The sequence below is a fragment of the Asterias rubens genome, chromosome 12 (genome assembly GCF_902459465.1).
Source record: "Asterias rubens chromosome 12, eAstRub1.3, whole genome shotgun sequence".
NCBI lineage: Eukaryota > Metazoa > Echinodermata > Asteroidea > Forcipulatida > Asteriidae > Asterias > Asterias rubens.
In genome coordinates this window covers 903,282-928,902 of record NC_047073.1, presented here as the reverse complement: position 1 = coordinate 928,902, position 25,621 = coordinate 903,282, and the positions used below count along the sequence as shown (strand labels likewise).

At 37.9% G+C, this 25,621-nt stretch overlaps 1 protein-coding gene across 8 annotated transcripts; it reads right to left on the bottom strand.

The window, feature by feature from the left end:
- Positions 1-3,625: 3,625 nt before the first annotated feature.
- LOC117297403 (transcription factor RFX3-like) lies at positions 3,626-25,199 on the bottom strand. 8 transcript variants are annotated; one of them, XM_033780412.1, is made up of 14 exons: positions 25,120-25,199; positions 16,698-16,858; positions 15,987-16,149; positions 13,297-13,612; positions 12,619-12,800; positions 12,238-12,357; positions 11,318-11,558; positions 10,749-10,843; positions 10,151-10,302; positions 9,180-9,277; positions 8,796-8,945; positions 6,785-6,993; positions 6,262-6,410; positions 3,626-4,536 (listed from the first exon to the last, which is right to left on the bottom strand). In XM_033780412.1, exons 2-14 carry the CDS (start codon positions 16,843-16,845, stop codon positions 4,409-4,411), a joined length of 2,151 nt encoding a protein of 716 aa, XP_033636303.1. In that variant the 5' UTR covers positions 16,846-16,858; positions 25,120-25,199; the 3' UTR covers positions 3,626-4,408. The 8 variants fall into 8 exon arrangements, with proteins under 8 accessions (XP_033636303.1, XP_033636308.1, XP_033636306.1 ...); XM_033780417.1 differs by lacking the exon at positions 25,120-25,199 and adding an exon at positions 25,073-25,089; XM_033780415.1 differs by lacking the exon at positions 25,120-25,199 and adding an exon at positions 25,038-25,066.
- Between the last annotated feature and the right edge of the window lie 422 nt (positions 25,200-25,621).

Genomic DNA, 25,621 nt, shown 5'->3' with positions numbered 1-25,621 from the left:
GGACGAGTTACTTAGGACTAGCCTTAAGCTTTCAGTAACTCCAAGAAGTTAGGACTATCTTTGTGAAATCGGTTTCCCCTTCCAACAACACTTTAACTAGAAAAAAGATGCAAAAATTTAAAAATTGTGTCTTGGAGTATGGTGTTAACAGAGAGCTATGGCCCCTTTCGGGTTATCATAGGTTTTCAAAAAACAGTTTACAATTTGTTGAAAATTAAAAATGTTTCTCTACTATCTGTTTAAGAATGGTTCAGTGGTATTTTTTCAACAGTAAATTGTTATGAATTCTCTTGCATTCTTCTGAAGTGATTGGCAAACTTTAAATACCTGGCACAAATATTTGATACAAGAATAATATTTGAGCAAACCTATTACAGAAAGAGTTTCTAACTTTGTTAAACCATGATGAACTATAATTTGAATCGATACTCAGAAATTCATGTTTCCTTAGCCTATAAAATGTTGCCCGTATAAAGAGAGGATTATTTCAAAAATTGCAATATTTTAGAAACTTCTTTATATTTTAACATTTCATTTTTGTTGTACAAGATATATGAAATTGGGCTGCAGAAAAGAGAACCCCAAAACTGTTATCTTCAAATTAAAAGTGAAATCTTAATTAAATCAGGTTCATTATAAGTTCTACTCTACACTGGCACAATTAATTTCATGAGATTTAGGACATTTGAAAGTTTTGAAGTCTGGCCGTCTTGTGTTAATAATTTGAATTATAACAATTCAAAAAACAATATATACTTCATAAAAATGTAAAAAGTTTTCTCATTTTCATTCTGGTCTTGTCACACACAAAAAATGGTTAAGACCAGTAAACATTGTGAGCTACAAATCCTACTGTCCATTATTCCAGTGACTATTCGAGCTAATGCACCGTAATCATATCATGTTATTTGAGAATGTCAAAGAACCTTCCATATGAGAATTTGAAATGTAGTATTTATTTAACTACTACCTATTACAAAACCTCGAAAAGAAAGAACAGGCCTTTCCTTCATTTGTATTTTATATTCATAAAGTCAATAAAGAATATAATAAAATCCAAGAGTTTTATGTCTAAAAAAATCACTCCAAATCTGATACATTTTATACATAAACAAACCTCTGTACAAATCAGCTTACACTCTCACCATCTTTTGCTTGATAAGTGGTTTGCAAGACTTAGAAAGAACAAAATCAATTTGCTTTCTAAAAACTATAAAAACAAGATCAGTTTAATAAATCGTAAAAATACCAATGGAAAACATTTTATTATTATAAATCTAGTAAGATAAATTTGAAATATAAAGTATACAGTCAACAGCAATCCTTGTGGTTTAAATAGCAAAGCAGAAGCTTTATACAGATCAAGACTTGAACTTGCAACAAAAATGATATTAAAGTCACACACAAGAATGACAAGACCAATTCAGTATAAATAAATAAACAAACGTACTCTACTTGAAAATGGCACACCCCTAATTAAATGACAGTAACTACTTAATTGAGTCAACAACTTTCAAGAATGTGAACATTTCATCAAACAGTCGGCTTCGGTGGATAAGAAAGATAAGAAGAAAATATATAAGACACAACCCGACCTTTCCAGAAGATTCTAAATGGAAATTCCGTGGTCACTTAACATTTATCTTATACATCAAACACAAAGGGCTGTGAATAATTGTTGCAGTTATGACTTGATATGTTTAATGTTGTTGATAAAACATACTAAGCATAAAAATCCCCAAACCATTCAGAAAATTAATTTTCTGCCAATGTAAAGTGAATAACTTTTATTGCAAGAATGATTTTGAGTGATACATATTAATGAAATTATTCAGTTCGCATTCAAGCAGTCTTTTTTTTTTTCTCAAACTCTTTCCTCAATTTGGTTTCCAATTCATATTAGTGTATTGGTGTATATTGAAGCCCAACAGTTTCAAAAATGTTCTGAATTGCATGAAATTGTGAGAGTCTGTGAGAGTTTGCACAAAGAGTGGTAGGCCTATTTGCTTCTGGCTAAAAGGGCACACTATGAGGAAATACTGGAGCATTTAAAGGGCACCAAGGCATTGACTAAGAGGCACAGAGGCAATCGCCTTCATTGCCTCCGTGAAGCATATTGTGTTTCTGTTTCAAGCAAGACTTTTCTTAACGGCTTTCTGAAACTGCTCATAGGTGAGTTATATAATAACGCTGGATTCACCATTGAAATAAATTGTCTAAATAAAAAAAACTCCCTTATAAAATTGATACAGCAGCATTGAAATCACAATCTTAAATTTTTAGTTGGATTTTCAGGACAAATAAAATGAGCATTTTATGAGTCCGTCCAAAAATATATCTACTGGCCTACTCCTACAAAAATAAAATACTGCAAGTTAGATAATAGTCAAAACAAGAGGTGGAAACGTTTGGTACCACAGCACAGCCTTTGGTATTCATATGTAAACTGGCCTGTGAAATGCTTTCTTCAATTATTGTTGTAAGAAACAATATTGCTATGTTACTCGGGTTAGACTGTGATTGGGTGCATTTTGGCAGCCGTAACTATTTCAGTTGAATTTGCCATTGGTTAATAACTGACCAATGACCAAAACGGTTTTTGGTTACGAACACCAAAATGCATCCCAGATCGTTCTCTTAGAAAATGACCAAAGGGAATGAAATGAAATAGATTCTTTAAACACAAAAACAAAACAGTATTCTGAGACTGTTGAGGTACTTCATCCAGACAATTCCCAAAATTAAAATAATTACAACCGATTAAAAACAATAAAAATATACACTGGAATGTAAGTAAACAAAGACACCAAAAGTGCACTTGATATAATACTTAATTTTCTTTTTGACTACAAAGACTTTTACCTTTACTTTTAACACATTATGCAAGTCTTTACCGGTCTCTATTTGGATGAGGATTTTGGACAAATCTTAATATAAATACAAGATTCCTGACGCACCATTTGATTAATAATAATATTACACTAGCTGAAAAAGTAGTGACTAGTCATTGATGGGTGCCACTTGACACTAGTCTATCGACTTTTTACTGATTCATAATGGAACGTTTTCTTTCAACTTTGTCCTTTGTAGGGACCTGTACTTCCAACTTATTTGTAAAATCTGTGCATACAAAGCAAGGTTGGATGAACAGAGACATCTAACCGACTTGTAGCTTAGAGTTTTCACTACACCAGAAATATTTTGATGGGAACAACATTTTCTTTTCATTTGTGTTGCAGGGCTTTATTTCACAAAGAGCTAAAAAATGATCTAAGTGTGTATCAATCTTAACTGCTTAGCAAAATGAGATGTCGCACTACAAATCACTCATGGTCATACTGACAACCCATCTTAAGATGAATCTAGAGCTATGTAAAATCAAGCCCTGAGCTTTGAGGAGGTTTGGAATTGCAAAGCTTATAGGATTCATGTGGAAGTGTTGTGGCCAAGCGCACCAAACTCAAACTCTGGTGTTTCTGATCAGCAGAGTGTGGGTTCAAATCCCCAGCTATGACACTTGTGTCCTTAAGCAAGACACTTGACCATTGCTTCCTCCTTCTGCTGGGCATAAAGCCGTTGGTCCCATGTGTTGTGTAAAGGCATGTAAAAGAACCCAGTGCACTTATCGAAAAGAGAAGGGGTTCGCCCCGGTGTTCCTGGCTGGATAAGCACCATAATGCGCCACAGCACCTTGAAAACCATTACATGGATTAGCTCTTATAATTCAAACTTTGTCCCACTCACCTAGCAGTAAATACCTGGCGCTTTGTATCCTTTGGAAAAAAGGCGCGTTATAAAAACGGTTATTATTAATTGTTTAGCAAAAGTGTTTAATACTGGCCTAGGTCTAACATGAGTCAGTGGTCTTTGGCCAGTGGGTATTTCAGGCCAAGCTAACGGTACCTACAGCTGGAGGGAACAGAGCAAGTCACAAGAACCGCTTAAACTAGATACTCCGATACTATTTGAAACCCTTTCTCCCAATGGGGCTATAAGTATATACGTCAATCAGGTGCCAATATATAATAATATACTCTTATGCTAACTGGATCCTACCCTGTCTAACAGATTGTTTATGGTGCCGAGGTTAACCACATTGGGTGCAAGTCTGTAGTCGAACCTCAATCGGGGTATTTTATCACACAAGGAAAACTACTCTTCTGATGGGGACAATATAGAAAACACGTTGTATCCCACCAAAAAATAACCGACCTTTAGTATATATATCCCAAACCTTTGCTCACTTTGTGAAAATTCACTAATAAAAATCTCAAATACATTTTGTTGTCGAAAACAGGAAACCACAAGAGCTAAAAAAAACCAAAAGTACGTACAGAAGCGGACTTGCCGTATACCTGTGTGGTGAAGGTGGGGGTAGTAGGGAGGACGACACAGGCGGAAGTCCTCATCACTTGTTGTTGACCATCTTGTGCGCTGAGTTAGCTACAGGGGTAGGAGCATTGATAATGATGGTATTGACACTGTTGGTTGTGGGTAATGAGTTGGCCAAGGGTGGTTCCACCAGGTCCACTTTGTCTGTCATTGGGGACAAGTAAAGAGTACAATAAATTATCAGTTTGTTAAAGTTGCGGAATGAGGCATTCACAGAGTTAATTCTTAGGCCTCCTGTTGCTAAAGAGCATTTAAATAAAATAAATAAAAAATAACAAAACTTAGCTCTAATCCTCTATAATTTTTAATAATTATTACAAATAAACCTAACCTTGATTTCAACATATAATTTACAAAGTTCCAAAACCTAGCAGGTAAATGTAAAAACCTTAAAAAGGGTCCCCACATTCATACTTAGTTTTGTGATGCACCCATATTCCAATGGAGGTTAGAGATTTGTTTTCCCTGACGGAATGGGGACTCTATTCTTGAAAATGAGTGAATCACAAGTCTGAGTTTGGCCTTTGGAGGGCCTTGTTGAATGCCAGAATTAAATAACCAATTAAAATGTAACATTTATTCAAGTAAACCTGCAGCTAAATTACATATATTGAACTTTATACTAAACAATTGATAGTTTTGAAAGCCTAGAAACTGTGAAAACATTCCCTGCAGTAAAAGTTTAACACTCTGGGCTAATCAATTTCATTCAAATCAAAGGAACATTTATTTCGATATTGGTAAAAAGGAAAACAAAGTAAACAAATACAGCATGCCTGGAATTCCACAGAGGCCACTGAAGCCATGGCTTCTGTTGCCTTGGTCTTGGCCTTGGTGCCCCTTCAAATTTATCCCATAGACTTTTAAAGTAGTCCTATGGAAGTGCCCTTTGCAAAATGACAATGGCCTTGCCCTCTCAAAGATGAAAATTCCAGGCCTGATACAGGCGACATATTTAAAGCAAAGATAATCAAGAATGATTTTAATAAACAAAATACTGAAATGAAAACGCATATATGGAGTACAGCAAAGCAAAAAGAAAGACTTGAAAATATTGAAATGTCAAAAACATAACAGCAAAAACAAACAGGAAAAAGTATCAACCAACATGAATGAGCATTCACAAAGTTAAATATTTGATTTAACTGCCAAAAAGAATTGTTATTATTTGACATTAATGGCTGTTAAACATAATGCAAGTATTTATAACCATCTGCTCGTTTGCTAATTGCAAAAATATAACAGCAAAAAAACAGGAAAACAGTATCAACAAACATAAATGAGTGTTCACAAACTTAAATAATTGGGTAACTGCAAAAAGGAATTGTAAGTATTTGACGTTAATTGCTGCAACACACCATGCAAGTATAACAACCTGCTCGTTTGCTATTTGCAAAAATATTACAGCAAAAACAAAGAGAAATATGATTTAACTGGAACTAGTCACAATAGGTCATAGAGTTATATATAAGAACTAGAGGGCGCACGAGTGATGCTTCGTGCACAAACGCCACGGGACCGCAACATGACAAGCGCGTCATTCTGCACGCGCGTTGAATATGAAATACACGTTTGAGGTTTTTTTTATTGAACGCTCACGCGATGCTGTTTGTTCAACTTACAAAATGGCCGCACAAACACACGCTGTGAGATAGCTGTTTTGTCAACTTAGAAAATGGCCGCCTGCTCGCATACCGGGGGGCGTATATAGGCCAGTGCGCGCTCTAGTTCTTATATATAACTCTATGCAATAGGTACACAATCAATAGTATTTCCACTGGTAACCCACTCAACACACATGTGTAAGCAACTATCAAAGGACACAGTAAATACCCTTTGATCTTATAAAATAACTAAAAATGGACTTACCCATTACGGCAATAGGGGTTTCTCCTGTGGCTGCCGCCACCCTATGCTCAATCAGGTAGAACATGAATTCATCGTAGAGCAGACGTATTAAATGGAACGACCCAAAGCTTGCGGCACTACGCAGCGTCAAGTCACGGATCACCATGGAACTATCAGAACGAACAACAGAAAGCTCTCTAATTTACTCTGATTCAATTTCTTTGTTTTTTGTTTCTTTCACGTCCTCACAAACTCCTGAAAAACTTAAAAAGTGAGACCCTACTTACAGAAAGGGTTGTCTGTGAATGCCACTTCTTATAATAATATTAATAATAATAACACAGTATTTGTAAAGGCGACTTTAATCTGATAGAAAACCATTCAAAGGCACCGGTCAAAATAGAACAAGAGGGACTCTCCAATGGTAGGAAATGCAAGTGTGAACAGGCGTCTTCACTTAACGTCAAAATATATTATTTCGGTTTTTGGTCATGATTCAAGAAAAAAAGTGGCAACACTCAATCTGTGATCTCTCCTAGCTTACCTGTAAAAAGACCACTTGAGTAAGAACTGCCGAGCTGCCTTGGCAAAGTTTGGTGAGTTCTCGTGGGGCTCCAGGACCTCTGTGACCACCCCTTCTAGCCATGCGGCCCACTGCTCCAGTGAGTTCTGTTCCTGTAGGGTGGATTTGAAATCCTGCTCTAGACGCTGTACCATCTGGTCATCACATTGGCACACCCAGGATGCTTGTTCCTTTACAGAGAAATAGCGAGACACAATTCAGTTTCTCACACAGTAACCACAAAAACATTCAAAGTCAATGCAGTGAGGTTTGTCAATTTGGATTGAGGTGCAGCAAATTCCTGCATGTTTTAGCTTTGAGAATTTATTTACTTTAATTCTGTGCTACGCAGAGAAATTTGTCAAGCAGAACATTTGACTAATCAGCTTAATGAAATTGGGCCCTGGACCCAATTTCATTGCTGCGTTACCGTAAGCAAATAATCGATCCTTACAAAAGTAGGGAATTCTGCGCTTACGTTAAGCATATTTCACGGGTTAGCAGAACATTGTTGCGTGCGTGCATACATTGTCTGCTTACACAGCAAGCGCAGATATTTGGTTCTTGCACAGTAAGCAGAGAATGGTGATCATGAGCACATAATTCGGCAGTAAGCAGAGTAATGAAGTTGGTTCCTGATTATCACAAAACAACATGAAAATCTACATTGACATTACATGAAAAAAAATGTATTTTATCAAAATCCTTCTTTATGAAAAAGACAAAAACAGAGTCTAGTATCAACAAACATGAATGAGCATTCACACAATACAATACTGTGCAAAAAATGTGTACTAGGTATGCTTTCTGACGAGAACTTGTGTTTTTGTAATGTGTAAACTTAGGGCCACTGATTTTCCGCGATCGCGGAAAACGGACGGAATTCGCGGAATCCGCCCTTTGAAACGGAAAACGGGATTTCAGAAAATTTGATTTTTTTTTTTTTCTTGACGCCAAAACTATTGAAATTGCATTCTTTATTAAGATTCTTTTTGTTAAACTAAAAAGGCATCAGAAATCAGACCATTAAAAAGTACGAGATCGTAACCGTGGATCATTCTGTTCTACTTCACACCATCCTCAATGTTTACACACATGATGTACACACGTTGTTAACATGGTTAAGCAAAGGGCATTATTCGCGGCACGTTTCAAACATTTTTTGTTCACCCAAATTGCATTTTCTCCCTCTCTTTTACCAACAATAATACACAAACTAGCTTACCTATGATCTATAAGAACACATACAATGTTTTTTCATCTCGGAAAGGTCTAAAATAAAACCGTAAACTGTCAACATTCTGTCGCCAAAGCGAAAACAAAATGGCTGACATTTTGTTTGTGGATGGAGAATGGTCACGTCCATAGACTTGTTCCCAAGTCTTTGATCATGCTGAAACAGCGCCCTCTTGTGGATACACTCCTGTCATTAGCCTACAATGTGGCTGATGCAGAGAATCAACTGCAGTTTTAGACTTGGAATCAAGTCTATCACATCATGTGCATTGATACTGCAGTCACAGTGCAACCTTTTTAGAACAGCAGTATACAAAATAATCCACAATTATAAAAAAAGTATTTTTTTGAACTTTTGTCAGTTCAAATGAACATTTTACGAAGTCAACAGTGCAACTTATCTCAAATTGATTTTTATAAGTGTGTCCCTGGGTATTAAACAACCTTTTATCTAATTAAAAAAACATGAAACGGAATTTTTTGTGCCTGAAACGGAATTCATGTTTTTGCCAAACGGAATTTGCACTTTTCTGAAACGGAAAATCAGTGGCCCTATAAACTTTAGCAGAGCATCCAACACAGATTTTGTTTTCAAGCAGCTTGATAACTTTTAAACGCTGAGTTTTTTTCGTAATGACGGATTTCTATTTAATGAAAGCGGAAAACCGCAGAAGAGTTAGATGCCTGTATATAATAGTCTATTTTGATTCCACATTGAAATTGTTAATTGATTATTTCTCACTGCACTAACACCAACCTGTACATTTGCAAAGTCCACCCGGTTGAGATCACTGAGCATCTGGTTGATCTGGGAGGTGTTCTGCAGAACGGCTCTGGCTGCCTGGGCTAAGTGATTGAGTGAGGTGTAACGGCGGAGGGTTTGAGCAAAGGCTGTCACGGCCCCAACCTACAGGATAAAAAGAGCAATGCCAGTCAAATACAGGAAAGATAATGCATTGCAGCCATGCCATGCCACGTCATTTCATTTAATTTATTCTGGTTATAACCAAGGACTCTCACTGAACTAGCCAAAAACCCGATGAAGAAGGAAGTTTCAGTTTTAGATGTAGGAGGAAACCCCAAAGACGACGAAAACTGCCTAATGCTCGGCAAATTGCTTAATGCTCAATCAAGTTCTTACCTTGAGGCCGATCATATCTTGTGGAATGCCCGTCATACTGTTCTTGAGCCACGTCTCTAACGTCTTTGCAAAGTTACGGATGGATTGCGTCAAGGCACCTGAAAATAATTCAAACCATTACAAATAAATATTTCAGGGTTGATATCTTATTTCATAATTTTATTTATACATTTAAATAATAAAATATTTACAAATACAGCTTTCATGTGCAGCATTGTGCCCTTACAAGCTGTTACTCTAGACCCCTTGCACCTTTTTTGATGCTTTATTTTGAGAAAATTAAACCTTTAAAATTGAATGGAAAATATTATAGTTAAGTGTCCTGACGTTTCAAGTCTAGCAGAGTCTTTCTTAAAGGCTAAACGACAGCACAACACAACACAATGCACCTAAACAGATTTACTTGAGTAACAAAATCATTCAAGTGGAAAGAGATAACACAGATGAAAGCACACAGAAAAATAAAGATATAAATATACGAGGTTACGATCACAGAATGAAGGCTTACTGATACCCCATTCTTGGACAAGACAGTTTATTCTTAGTACAGGGTGCCTTTATCCACGTTTTGCACAGCAATTGTATCAGTAGTAGCACTAAACCTGGTTCATACTTCCTGGGAATGCAAATGCGAACAAACTCAAAACCCTGCTTTCGCAGCGCATCTCTCGCAGGAGTTGAGAACAGGTCAACTGATGTGAATTATTTATTGTGAATATTTGACGTCAAAGATTGTATCACAAGTACGAACAAGGCTTTAGGCTTTTGTAACAGATTTCATCGGATAATAATAATAATATCGAAGTCTTATATAGTGCACGTATCTACCAAACAAGGTGTATTTACAAACTTTCAGAAAGAGTGGTAATTGCAGTGATGAATTTTGAGACCCAATTATGTGGCACTTAAGGGTTTACAAGGTGCTACGGCGCATTGTAAAAATGAAAAGAATAACCTTGTTATAAACTTACTTGGTATTGGGCGCAGTACATCCGGTATTAGTACCTCGACTAGTCCCTGGTATAATACATGGTCGTAGTGTTTGACATAGTCCTGCACTGGATCAGTCTGACATAAAGAAATCAGCTTGGCTTTTGGAAGTCTTTTCTCTACATCCACCTCGCTGAAAAGTTTAAAACAAAACAGAAAAATTACGTTTTGATTTCCAGAATTAGTTAAATGATTCACTTTTGCTTTGCTATAACATGAAACATGAAAGAGCACATGTTTGACTAGTTGTATCAGGGGAAAAAGCAATACAAGTAATCAGTCAATCAGTTGTAGCACTTCCGTGGATATATTCAATCTAACCCAAAACAGTTATTAAAGATAGGAATACAGTACCAGCACAGGCATCATATCCACCACGGACAGTAAGACCTATAAAGGAGATTTTTTAACTAAAGCAACTTAAAACAACCGCGCAACAAAAGTGACAGAACGCCAATTAAAAGTGAGCAGGACGAATAGTGTATACCCCGGAAGTGATAAAAAATATGGTGTATTGAGCTTGGATATAATGTCACTGTATTGAATTGTAAAAAGTAAATGAACTATTGAGTGACATACTTCTGCTGTGCATCGGTGGGAGGATTTCTCCAGAAGGTTTGCCACAATGCTTCAATCAACGCAAACTGAAGGTTGACCACCACATCAAGGATTGCCTGTTTGAATAAAAGAAACTGTGTTATTAATAATAATAAGACATTTGTTAAGCATCTAATGCGAAAATGAGAGAAAGATACAATTACAAATAAAGCAGATTACAAATAAGCAGATTACAAATAAGCAGCTTCAAATGAATGAGTTTTTAACAGAGACTTAAAAACATTGTAAAGAACTGGCCTGGCGAATATGCGCACGTTGACGTGTCCTGGCTTAGAGGTTTAGAGCACCAGACCCAAGCTTTGGTGTTTCTGACCCGCAGAGTGTGGGTAAGAGAGTCCTTAAGCAAGACACTTAATAATAATAACTTAACCAAATATTGCTTTGTCCTTCGGATGGGACATAAAGTCATTGTGCCCGTGCGTTGTGTTATGCTCGTAAAAGATCCCAGTAACACTTTTTGCTAAAAGAAGAGGTCCACCCCTCTGTTCTCTTGTTGCATCAAGAGGTACTATATTTCTACTCTCACTCACCTCACAGTGTTCCCTGTATAGGCTCTGGAAGGCTTTTACATCATCATGCGTTACTCCATCTGGCAGAGGGGTGGTACCAAACTTGAGCTCGGTGAAGTCGGGTAGAGCCAAAGAGGCATCCCCAAGGAACTGCTGGTGCTGCTGGGTCTGAGTCTGCACTGGGTCTTGGGCTGCTGTCCCACTTATCGACCCCCCTCCCTCTGTGCCGTCTTGTTTGCTGCCTATTGGAGATGGCTTGAATCTTGAGGGAAAATAAAGGTCAGATCATTGCTTTATTTTCAAAAACAACTTGCTGTTTGTCTTTAATCCTCAGGCAAGTATTTAGGAAGAGTTTGCAAAGCATACTCTAGAGTAAAACCCATCAGAACGAGGTGCTGATGAGAGCGAGGTACCCAAAGGAACAAGGTATCCATAAGAACAAGGTATCCATAGGAACAAGGTACCCATATGAACAAGGTACCCATAGGAACAAGGTACCCATAAGAACAAGGTACCCATAGGAACAAGGTACCCAAAGGAACAAGGTACCCGTAAGAACAAGGTATCCGTAGGAACAAGGTATCCGTAGGAACAAGGTACCCATATGAACAAGGTATCCGTAGGAACAAGGTACCCATATGAACAAGGTACCCATAGGAACAAGGTACCCATAAGAACAAGGTACCCATAAGAACAAGGTACCCATAGGAACAAGGTACCCATAGGAACGAGGGTACCCATGAGAACAAGGTACCCATAGGAACAAGGTACCCATAGGAACAAGGTACCCATAAGAACAAGGTACCCATAAGAACAAGGTACCCATAGGAACGAGGGTACCCATGAGAACAAGGTACCCATGGGAACAAGGTACCCATAGAAACAATGTACCAAAAGGAACCAGGCATCCATAGGACTGAGGTTGGGTTTGTAATACTCACCTCTTAGCAGAGTTGATGGGTTGCTGTCTCATGGCTGTGTGGCCGCTCTCTTCCTGGTACTGATTGAGAGGTGACGAACTCTTGATACGGATCCCATAATAATGGTATTTGGAGTTCCCCCTGAGTTTAACAAGACAATGGGTTGTCATTAAAGAACTAACTACTGTTCCAGGGGATTTTGATAGACCAAGCGGTATAATGGAAAAAAAGAGCTGGGCTGGCAAACCTAAAGAAAATGGGCTATCAACAAAATCTAAAGAATACATATTTACAGATGATAAAGCTCCTACTATTTAGATTCAAGTAAAGTATTCTGATATTTGATCCAAAGACCTTTCCAGAGACGGAAAAATAAACAAGACAAGATTTGAGGTTCTTAACCTTGTTCCTAGTCTTCTAGTTCTCAGACCAAGAAACACAGAGCGGATGAGCTTCCCAAAGGAGGCCGCATTGACAGGGTCGATCTTATGCTCCTGACAGTGCCTCATGTAGTGATTGAAGAGGGTGCTTCGGGGTAAACTTACACCCTCTGCACACTCGTAGTTATCCAACAACCACTGGACCTAATAGGAAAGAAAAGGACAATAATCAGAAATCAAAAAGAAACAAGAAGGGGATGACATTGACAGCCTACCACACAATCTAATTCTAAGAGTTCATTGATCTGTTATCTTTCTGAGTACTTTTTTCACATCCAATTTACATCAAAGTAGCACTGATTTAATTAAGTCTGAAAACATAAACATGCAAATTTTACTTCTTGAGAGTTTTTTTTATTGATGGACAAATGATTGTAAACTTTTTCAAGAAAAGACCACAAAACTTTACTTAAAGTGCAAAGGTTGACCAGAGTTCATTTGCAAGGTATTGCAAATTGTTGTTTTTTATTGTTATTTTAATACTAGATTTATTCAAAATGCCTTCCACTACTACATCAAATCAAAAAGCACAACTTACATGAAACTGCACGACTACAAAAAATAAAATAAAAACGCATCCAGCAAGGAACGACATTCGTACAAACACAAGAATCGATTGAAAAGGTTTTTTTTAAACTACCAGTGGTCTTACTGTGGCGGGTGATGCCCGTGTGGTGTGGGTAAGAGGGTGCCCGTTTCCATCCATCGTGTGCCCTTGTAAAAGATACGTATTCCCCTGTTGCGTGATGAGTTGCGGCCCTCCCAGTAGATTCCCTCCGATGATGTTCCCTCCAACGATAGTGGTACCACCCACAGACATGTTGGACCCTCCTATGGTCTGGATGCTTCCAAGTGGTCCAGAGGCAAGAGCCTGTCCTGATGAGTAGTACGTGGCCCCTCCGGCCGGGGTGGCCTGGGTGTACATCGTTGTAGCTTCACTGTAAGGATAGTTTGCCCTACGGTCAGCGAGATGTTTCATAAGAAACAGAAAAAAGGTCGAGGAAACCGCCCAAAACAGAAAAAAATATCCCAAGAGGAAACGGAGAGATCCAAGGGGAGAAAGGTAGAGTAGAAGGGGGAGAGAACGATTGCATGGGGTTAGTATGGTTTAGCCACATCACCATAGGTAAGGTATAACAAACAGGGTAGGGGGTAATTTAGTTGGGTTGTGTGGTGGGTATGTTGGGCTAGACTCCGATCTGGGTGGGGTGGGGGTAAGTTGGTTGCAGGATTCAATGCCTGCTGTGCAGTTGTACAAAGACATTTGTGTGCTTGGTTTGCAAGTTTGTGCCACGGAGCATACATGCACAAACTTATAATCTAAGTATTCAAACAGACAGCTATGATTTCAAAAGCAACTATCTAATGTATTATAAGGTAACTTTAAAAAACTCCCCTTTTCCTCTAACAAATATTACACCTCAGAATTTGACAAAACAACTAGCTTTCAAACACTTAACTGCATCACTTCTGTCACGTTACAACATTTCCCTATTAATTCAAACACATTAGCCTGTAACTCTTCCTGCAACATTTAAAACAATTCACTCCAATACTTGTCCCAAAGCACAAATAAACTTGTTTAAAAACTCTCCAATACTCATGCTTCAACAATGAAAAATCTTTAACTCACTGCGATTCTAGACCCTTATAAATATCATACACATGTGTAGCAAAATGAGAGTAAAAGCATTTGACCAAGACAATTCTAGGCCTGGGCGACAAGTGCGACTAGTGTCGTTGTCGCAACTTTTGACTGCTAGGTAGTTGTCCAACTACCTGCATAGTCGTTTGCCATGAATACTTTGAAAATAACTGTGACTACCTGTTTGGTAAACAATGTGTCACTCACGACTGTTCACGACAACATTATTGACTTACAAAACACAACCAGGCATCAGTTGTGACACATTCAGCTTTAATTTTATTAGAGTGCACCTGCGGCAAACATTGCCACAATGCATCTTGAGAATGAAAAATTAATCCCGACTAGTGTCATAGTCGTAACTATTTGAGGTGTGACTAGTCAAGAAGAGAATTTTACCAGTCGCTCAGGCCTGGACAGTTCAAAGTCAAAATGAAGTGAATGTAAATGGGGGTTGATTTAGGTTGAAGTGAACTTTGAACCCCTCTGGCAGAAAGCTTAATCTACAAGCTACATGTATGAATGGTACAAGGCGTCTGAAGTAAAAGCTATTATGAGTACAATGCTTAATATGAAAGCTTTAATTGCGTCTACCGATAAACAACAAACGTTTTATACTATGTCTAATTTCAGCTGAGTAGAAAGTTGTTATGTCTAAACCAGTAAAATGCTAAGATTTCAATATTCAAAACACAACAATGTTTAGAAATGGAATGTTTGCACTTTATCATTTTGGTTCAAATATGAACTGTTAAAACAGCAAGTTTGGTTTGTCTGTAATCAAATTATGATTATGATTTGCAGATTAATTACTCAGAATTGAGTGAAAAGTTACAGGAGAATTGAACAGGCTGAGAATAATTCTTTTTGCAACATGTTCGTAGCAAGCATAGTGTCTTTGTTCATAGCGTGGTTCAGGTTAAGATACACACATGCCATGGAACTGAAATGGGATGTATACTGTTAAGAACTACAAACACCAATCTCAAGACCAACACACAGCAACGTAATGGAAACCTTGCTCAAGCCGTCACCATCAAGGAGAACAAACAATACAAACTGACATCAAACAATAGAAACTGACATCAACAGCAAATAATGCACCGCAAACCACAGTGTGAAACTGGCTGGCTGGTCATAGAAAAATATGTAAACTCTACAGTCCCAACTTTTTTGGCAGAATTATTCTTAGGAAGGATAGTACAGGATTCTTCAAGTGCCAACTAAACAGTTCTACTGTTCTGCTTATTTTATATTTGACATTTTTGTGCCTCAATATGGACAGTGGGGTTGAGCTTTAAACTAGCTATGTATTGGTTACAACAATTTTAAATCCGATCAACTTCACACTCCAAAAACTGCTGCACCATTACTAATCCTCTTTTTTTAAATGACTTTGATCATTTTTTTCTTTATCAAAACACCCAGGTTTGACATTTTATGGCATTGCGTTTATAAATCAAAGCTTGAAAGAAAAACAAATTTTCTGATTTGAAATGTACTGGTCTTTCACACCTTTTTTTTTTGCAGACAGATACTCAGAACCCTATTATTTTAGACCAACCAATCCAGCAGTTTGGTTGTTGGGGAAGGGAAGAGGGAAGGGGATGGGGGTCAGGGAGGTTAACAAAGAAGGAGTAGATTAGAAGGGGCCAACATGCAGGATGATTTGATAATGAGCTCACATAGCACCGTTAGCATAGATGGAACTGGTGTGATCGGTTCCGTCTACGTACTGCACTGGTCCTTGGTAGATGCTTTGCTGGGAGGACTGGCTGACGGGAATCGTCTGTAGGGTGACTGTGGTACCGGCTGAGGGGACATCCTTCACTGGCTCAGTCACTGGGGCTAACAAACATTTAAAAAAAAAAACATTTAAAAATAAAGTACCCACTAATAAAGTATAAAACTTGAACTGCCTGTAGCTACCGGGCAGTCTCGTTGGTCTAGTTGGTAGAACACTGCTCTTGAATTCCAAAGGGTGTGGGTCCAAATCCCAACACGCAGGCCATTGCCTCCATTGCCCCTGGTCTTGACTTTGATGCCCTTTCAAAACTTTCCCATTGACTTAAAGACTTTCAAATGGAAGTGCCCTTGCAAAATCAAAATGGCCTTGCCCTTTCATGCGAACTATGGTTTAACAATGACCTAGTCTTTACAGAAACATAAACAATGATCTGAAATGCATACAATGTGTACCAAACATGTACACCTTAATTAAACACATGATGTAATACCCTCAGTAATTGCCAAATAATTTCTTGCGCTTGTGTTGGCATAAGGCTCAGTACTTTTACTGCTAATATTTACAAGCACTGAACACTGGACATTAGTTATTAAACCACACAGTGTTTGCTTCATTTAGACTATGCAAACAACCAGCTATATTGATGTACCTGCAACTTGTACAAACTGCTGTGCCTGTATGGTCTGTGTGCTAGGCTGGTGCTGTGCCTGGTGAGTGGTAATAATAGTAGGTGCTGAAATCTGCTGCTGTTGGGTTGTGGCACTGATAGCTTGCATCTTGAACGTCTCGGTTGCCATCAATCAAGCTTGCCTGTCAAAAGAAAAGGGTTCAATTTGATTAAAATCAGAATACAAATGTGCTTTGCACGTCATAAACCAAAAGGATGGTATAAACTCAAAAAATAGTTAGTGGCCTGATGTTGCAAACCTAGCAGAATCCTTCTCGAACAGCCTTCAAAGGCAGTGGACACTATTGGTAATTACTCAAAATAATTATTAGCATAAAACCTTTCTTGGTGACGAGTAATGGGGAGAGGTTAATGGTATAAAACATTGTGAGAAACAGCTCCCTCTGAAGTGCCATAGTTTTCGAGAAAGAAGTAATTTTCCACGAATTTGATTTCAAGACCTCAAGTTTAGAACTTGAGGTCTCGAAATCAACCATCTTAACGCACAGAACTTCGTGTGACAAGGGTGTTTTTTCTTCCATTATTATCTCGCAAGTTCGATGACCGATTGAGCTCAAATTTTCACAGGTTTGTTATTTTATGCATATGTTGAGATACACCAACTGTGAAGGCTAGTCTTTGACAATTACCAATAGTGTCCAAAGGCTTTAAGAAATACTCTGCTAGGGTCACAACGTTAGGCTACTAAAAAATTTTTGCCTTCAATTATATTAGTAACAAAGTGCTTTCAAAGTGCTTTACATTAGTGCGCTGGTCAATGGGGCAGTAACATTCTGTTATCTTTCTCGACTCCCTAGGTAGTTTACAGCCCTGAGCTAGCATTGTGCTCCAAAGGCTTTTTCAAAAACTTTGGGTCCGTTCGATTAGCTTCCCTCGGTCGACCCCTATCTGTCCCCAGTACGTTCGAATAGCTTTGATGTCATTCCAGGGGCTCACCCGGGTCAGCCCCAAGTGGAATAGGTCACTTGGGGCTGGCCCCACGTGAATGAAGTCACCTTGAGAGGGAGAGTGATCGTTCACCCGAGTAAGCACAATGTGGTCGACCCAGTGAAGCTAATCGAACGCACCCATTATCAACCTACCCTTGTAGGTAGCATTATTACCCCCGAGTCAATTAACAGAAGCAATTTTAGTGAAGCATCTGGCTCAAGTGTCATGACCGGGACTGGAACTAAAACTAAAACTGGTCCAATAGACCGCTCAGCCATGACATGCCTAGAGAAATAATCTTCCAGAGTCAAATCAACAGTTAATGATAATCTAAAACTTTTGCGTCAGAAGAAAGAGAGAACGAAGGCTTGAGACTAAAAAGTAAAATAAGCCTAGGCGCTGATCGTGTAAACAATATCTCCTATGATTTACTTTAATGTTTCATGTAAGTAAAAACAACCAAGCTTTTTGGTCTTTCTTCATTCAAAATTAAATCAGTCTTCTGTAACAGAACAGTTCATGTTTAAATACTGAACTTCAAAAAATATTGACAACATCCCCTATGATGCAACATTGGATGTTTGTGCTTTGTAAACCTCTTATTATTAATTTTTAATGTGACCCCACAGCAGGTTTGTAGATGACAAAAATGTAAGTCTATAGTGATTTGCAATACATTAAATATGTATCATAATCTGGTTTGATAATTTGATTTGATACGGTACGTCTCAGGTGACCTGAGACTTTAAAGGTAACTAAAAGGTTTTGTAATTAGTGACATAATTCTGGAAGAAATATTTCTATGGAAGATACTGATACTGCCAGTAATAACTTGAATACCAGTTAGCTTTCACGTTAAGTAACTGATAGGGGCCTACTTGTACATGTAATCAACTCGGCACTCAATTTCAGAATAAACTTTCATCCATCGGGCAATCAGTCTTCATAGACCTAAGAACTTGGACTTTGACTGTCCAGCAATTAGCCTAGCATTCTTTCGTCAAGTGTAAGAGCATGCAATAAACACCCCCATGAGTTGCTTTCAGTTCCGTTATTAGAAATATGCACTTTCAAGAAAAATAACCACAAGTGCCTTCGCAAACTATAGAACGAAATTTTGTTGTATCCTTGGTAACGTTTACTCTTATTCCACGGACGGACAAAATGTGATAGCACCGATGGTTTTAATCAACCTAGGGTTAGTGCAGCATGCTTTATTAGATATTAGGGTTGCCTAGAAACGGGACAAATAGTGCATGTTTACTATGGAAACATATTACAGACTCAAGTGGAATGACAACAGAATGGGCCAGGTTGGTTGCCAGGGGAGGTCTTCCTGGTGAGAAGCAATTTCAATGTTGTCTTTGCAGATTAGGAAAGACAAAGAAATGGCCGAGCATCGGACTGAAGCATTGTTCAAACTGAATGTAACTGCCATCAAGAAACTTTGGACGAAATTCAATCTGCTTCAACTATCTCACCAATATGAGGGTGTTTGACACTGTGAGCGTGTCTACCAGTGGAATCCAAGTTTTAACATAAAGGACTTTGGGTGTTTGCAAGAGCGAGGACTTCCTAACTTTGTTTTCGTGTATAAAACCAATGGGGACATCGCTAAAAAAAACTAAGTCCAAACAGTGGGAGAACAAAGAAAAGTCCTCGATTAGCGGGATTCACAAACATGTTTGTGTGTGTACATTTAAAACTATGTAATTCACGAGAAAAGACTCTTCTATGGTTGAAACGGGAGGCAATAACAAAAACTTTTGCATTCCTACAACAACATCAAACCTTTTTATAAAATTCAAAAACCACACTGCTGTGTTAGCACCAGCATATGTAGTGTTAGACTTTTGGGTACAATTTTTTGTCATGCGCAGCGAGTGTATTTCACATTCTTAAATGTACCACACATTAACAACTTGGGCCTGCTGTGTTTGAATTGTCACAGCAAACTTGAATCGTTGAGTTAGATTCTTACTAACACCACAGGTTCACAACATGATTTGATTGAGTATTCAAGTACAAGTTTGTCCAAACAAGCCTTCTGTCCTCAATGCATTCACCATCGACCACAATGCTTTGTCAATGCAAGAATAACATTGAATGATTTTGTCTGGCAGAGTCAAAACACAACTACACTGTTGCCATGACAAGAGAATTACAACATGTAGAACTTTATTACTTTGGAACTTATCGCATATAATGTGTCAATAGTTTCTATGATAAAAATAACACCACGTATCCAAATGTATAAACTTAGTGCTTTGCCACCAAGAATGGGAAAAGATAAAACAACACATCGTTGTACAAAATTAGAGTTTTATAAGCAAATATTTATATAACCAAGATCACAAGTGTTGTATGGAGGTTTCATGAAGGCAGCATTTACTTAATGGTCGCAATTCTACCTTTGAAGTATTGAAATGTCAGGAAGCTACACTGTGTACTGTAGCATAGTTTTAAATCTAAACCAACCTATCCATTATACAAGCCATATCAGGAAAAACAGTGTAGTAACCTCTGCCACTTCAATAAATCAGCCATTCTACTTTCCGTTTAACACCATAGGGCCTTACACTCTATTTGAACAAGGTGAAGTTGGAAATTAAAGTTTGAAACTAGGAGTCTGATCTTAGGTACATTTCAATCAGACCCCGACTGGAAAGCTTAAATCTATAGGATTTTATTGTTCACACAGCTTTCAGAAACAAAAATTCAGAACCTAACCTCTGCAAGCATTTTTAAAGTGGTGATCAGAACTAACTGTCCCACCACAGAGAGACTATTATGAGCTCAAATCACACAGAAAATTATGCCTGAAATTGGACCAAAATCTATTGAACCAAGAGAAACTTTATTAAAAAACAACGAAAGGATTATTTGTAGCCAGGGGGAAGTTAAGTCTGTGGTTTGTTATCAATACCGTACTAAAATTCTCGTTTCAGGAAACGCAATCATTCTAAAACAGAGTTCACTCTTCAAAGGCACACAAGTGCAAGGACACACAGGAAGTATGCCACACGTACTGTACTGGAGGTTTCACTTTAAACTAAGCATGTTATTTGTTAATTTTTCCCAGATAAAAAGTTTGATCATACAGGGATGAGTTTCCACTTTAACTGGTACAGTTAGAGCACTAACAGCAGGGTGCCTTAGCAGTGAGTGGGTGTGATTAAACAATGAATGCCCTTTCTGCTTTCAATCTGTACACTCCATTACACATGTGTACTGTGATATGTAAATGTGGGTGAACTTATTACAGAAAAACAAACTTCATTCGACCATTGAGCAAGCTCAACCACAAAACTGGCCTCTGTTCCAGTGTAAAAAATATCACTTCAAAACAAGATCAGCCACTTCACATGAGGAAATATTACACCAAATTTTATGCATTTTGTACTCGATCAATATAAAATTGATACGTTTTGCAGGCTAGTGATTTGCAATTTTAATGCAGCAGCTAGATTGAGCCCAGAATCCTGAGACTCAGCTATCTCACCTTTCATGTAAGCTCCTATTCATGAATATTTAACCATTACAGCATCATTCAACTTGACACCGACGGACTTTACAATACCCCTGGATGTATGCATGTACACATGTTGATTTACATTTTGTCAAACACCCATTTTCTCCCGTTGCAAAATTATAGCGACTGTATTATAATTATCATCACAGGGATTGTTAAACTAAAGAGGAACGGGGTTGTCATTGACCTCAGCAGCCAAAAACTTATTTCAAAGTACTATAAAGCCTAAACCAAACTGAATTTGTTTTAATTGTAGTTATAGCTAGCCTATATTATCAATACATTCCAATCAGGAATATTTCAAACAGAACACCGAGCTGTTTCACTTAATACAGGCAACTGCCTCCAAGCCTTTGTATCAAGCATGGGTATACAAGTGATAATATCAATCAATACCAATAATATAATAAACCAGTACATCAAGAATACAGGCATGATATCTGACCCTTAAAAAATAGTAGGGACATTGCATCGCACACTAGGGCTGACCTACATGATGAACTTCGAGGCTTTTTATAGGCCATTTAATAATTAATTCAGTCTTACCACTCGCTGAGGGCTAACACAGTTGGAAATCAGATCAATATATCTAGAGGAAAAATGATTATCTCAACTTTAGTAGAGTCACGTGTTATGGCCATATCCAAGTCAATTGACAATTGAAAGCTAACATCATCAAAAGCAATTAGCTAGATGTCTGGTACCTATTCCCATGCTTGTTTATAAATTATGTGAAATATCATCTAGGCCATGCAATGAATGAGTTTTATCTGTTGCATCTTTTGACATTGTCTTGAATTTGTTGCCTATTGCAGTTTCCTCAAAAATCTTCAGATTGTGTTTTTATATGAAATGCCTTTTTTTTTCTCTCAGTATAGACAACATGACCCCATCACTGCAACCATAAAATTCCAGATCTGGCTCTCCCATCAGAGAACTTGGCAACAATTTGACGCCATGTGTGAATGTTATGCCACACACTGTCAATAGCCAGTCTTCCTTCAGAATACAAACAACCTTTTAACAGCTTTGATAATTGACTACAAATTAAACCCCTCAACATAACTTCAACCGATTAAAAATTAAAGCCATGTTTGGTTGGTTTCTGTTGGACCAAAGACTGTACTAGTCAAGTGATTATGCTTTACATTGGTATTAAAGATACACCCATAATCCGAGTCCAATACTTCTGGGTATTGAGATACCATATGGCGTTGAATTGGATAGAGTGAGGAGGGTAAATCACTCAAAGATGTACTCCTTGAACTAGGCACGAAAATTTACAAAAATTTCTCCAGCACCTAGAAATTTTGAGATAGCTTTTGTTGTGATTATTTTCATGTTTTACAAATTCAGTTCATTAGGTAGAGAATTAAATAACCTTCGAATTGATTTGCAAAGTTGTTTTGTTTCCTTTATAGTATTGAAGCTTTGAAGTTGAACACACAAGTACAAACTTACTAAAATAAGGTAACATTTTCCAGTACGATGTAAAGGTTTGTTTCATGGAAAGTTGTGGACAGAAGTTTGGGGTGAACTTTTAGAAAAACTACATTCCTCAAAGGGGGGGGGGGGGGGGGGGCGAACTTCAAACAATCGTTTATAATATCAATAGCTCTCTGGTGCTCTTCATTAATTTTTGGAGTAATAACCTTTAGGTACATGCATTCCCTCCCTTTAAAGAGGAAAGATCCACAACCTAAAATAGCACATTACTTGCATTCATGGGAATTTCCTGTCACAGATTGCTAAAGTTGATTGCAACAGACTTTCAATGTCAAACATGGTAACTACGTACTCCACTCCAAAGGAGACCAGGAAACAGACCAAACAAAAGGTCAGAAGTCAACTTGAACTAATAATTCTTTTATTTAAACAATTGACCGTCATTTAAGTATATCATTCCAAAAAAAACAAATTAATTGTTTTAATTGGGGGGGGGGGGATATACTAATTTGAAGGGGGAAAAAGTAATGTTTTGATAAATTTTGTACTGATACTTTTGAAATTTTGTCTGAAGGAAAAATTAGTCTGGTAGCATCGCTGCTGCCGGAAGGATATGCACAGAATCAAGATTAGAGTCACGATTAGCTGTGAAAATAGGTAAACGTCACAAGAAAATGTGTGACACTTGACAAGATATGCTCAATATTTATTGGTGGTCTAATGTTTTAATCTGATCACATCGGTTTATAAACAGCAATCTATTAATGGGATTATACTTTGTGTTTTAGGTCTTACACAAGCAAAACATGTAGCAGGCCATAGTGGTAGCCTGTCTTACAAAGAACAAGAGGAACAACATTTTTAATGCATGCATGCTACATTAGTTCATGCAAACACAATGTTGCATAAATGTAGATAACACACAACAAGACGCAATGTTTGATTGTACACTGTATTTCTTGTATTATGAAAACTGAACAGGCCTGTGATTGTAATGGAATCATGAGCTCTAACCCAGTTATCGCATGCTCCCACTGTAACAAAGTTATCGCATGCTCCAACTGGCCATAACATTACAATCACTGCCATCATTAATACACTGTGGGCGTGAGTAATAGAGAAATCTTAATTCCATGTACAGCCACGGCTCTTCTTTGTTGATTGTGACAACAGTCCTATTTATAAAGTTTTAGCAGATGTTGCTGCCAGCGATAGCATTGCATCTTCTCCTATTCTTTGCCCGCAAGTCATGAACTCAGCATATAGGTCTACCCCCAAGTGGAACAGTAAAAAACAGTCACGTGATGCTGTCATGATGATGATCGATGCGATGAGTGAACAAAAAACAATTTGTATCCTTCCACCACTTTTCCCATCAAAAGGAATAAGGTTTATCGCGATTCAGAACCGCAATGCGTTGTGGGTAATAAGATGGGGCAGTTTGCTGTCATGCACGACTCGCTTGCATCGCCTATACCTTTTTGTGGGTTCAACAGCGCCCTCTCTTGATACTTTGCTATTCGCGATAAACCTTATCCCATTTTGTGAGTAAATCAGAAAGCAAAACTTCAAATTATTGACCCAATTCACCTAACCTCAACATCAGAATAATCTTGAATGCGCCATATTATTGGTGGGCCATATAATTATTATAGTCACTGGGCTTTAAATTATTCAGTGAAGTGCGCATTTTAGGCGATGCGTCCTTTACGCGTAAAACCTATTGACCACCAAAATGGTGAGCTTGGCACAGTCATGCATGACCATATGATGACAGTCGCCGCCTGTGACTTGCGTGGAAGGGGTCAATTAGGGGGATGAATAAGTGGTGGGTGGCAGAAAAATGGTCCTATCCTATGGAAGCCGAAGCTTTCCCTAAAAATAAAATTACAATAAACATCTTCAAATACAAAGACTTCAATCATGCAAATACAACACCTTACGGATTATAAAACATGCTATTTTGGTGAATCAGTCAAATTAGGCCTAATAAATATTAATGAATAAATAATGCAAAAAAATAGGAAATTTATATTTATAGGGCCTAAATAGTAAATGATAAATTACAAAGAACAACGAACAAGGCAAGTGTGAAATTTGTGGAGTTTTAACATTGCATGCAAATCGTACTTAACAATACATGTGTGAGATATCAAGCAAGATTCCCAACATGTCCAAATGATGCAACGCTACAGAATACCCACGCTACAATCCAATTCTTCAGCACCATACCACACCACAACTAGCTACCCACCGAACAAACTGCAGAATTGTACATGCAAGAATTAACCCCGCGCAAAATCGCCATTTTGGAACGCTGCCTGTAAAAACCTAGGCTCAACATTCCCCGACATTTCTCAGTCATTTTTCCAAATTCAGTGCAAATAAATCACCCAAAAGAGAGCCAGAATGTGCAGTTTGTTCGTACGGGCTATAGTCTTTACACACTCCAACGAATCAAAAAGGAAAAATTACCTTGTAGTTGGCGGGTAACAGTCGCCAGGACTACCGTGGCTATGGCGTTTATTCTCAAGGCAACAGTTGCTAAACCTCGTCACTACACATCAACGATAAAACATCCGCCAATGGCCGCTCCCTGCACCTCAAATTCCTTTAAAGAACTCACTAAACCACAATGAATTCTTAATAATAATAATTTATAAGATTATCAAATACATTTGAAATTCATTTAGAAGTATATCCACTCGTTAAATGTTAAAAATTTAGAAGCTAATTTGACAAATAGTGCGTTGCTATGTGGATGGATATAGATGCGCTTCGGCGCTACAGAGAAGAAAAAAGACAAGCTCCCATTTTAGTGCATAATGCATGCGCACTATATGCACAGTGCAATGATTGCGTACATCCTTCCTTACACACCACATAACTTCGAACGTATCGATTATCGATTGGAATTTTAACGGAAACCCTTTATTTTGTCACAGAGGAGTGTCACGTGACCTCTTGTTGGTCAACA

Excerpts from the sequence above, each read along its gene's own strand:
- LOC117297403 (XM_033780412.1), bottom strand. The coding sequence starts at position 16,845 with ATGGCAACCGAGACGTTCAAGATGCAAGCTATCAGTGCCACAACCCAA. Across the intron at positions 9,278-10,150 it reads TGTACTGCGCCCAATACCAA|GTGCCTTGACGCAATCCATC; the intron begins GTAAGTTTATAA and ends AATTATTTTCAG. Across the intron at positions 4,537-6,261 it reads AACCCCTATTGCCGTAATGG|ACAAAGTGGACCTGGTGGAA; the intron begins GTAAGTCCATTT and ends CCCCAATGACAG.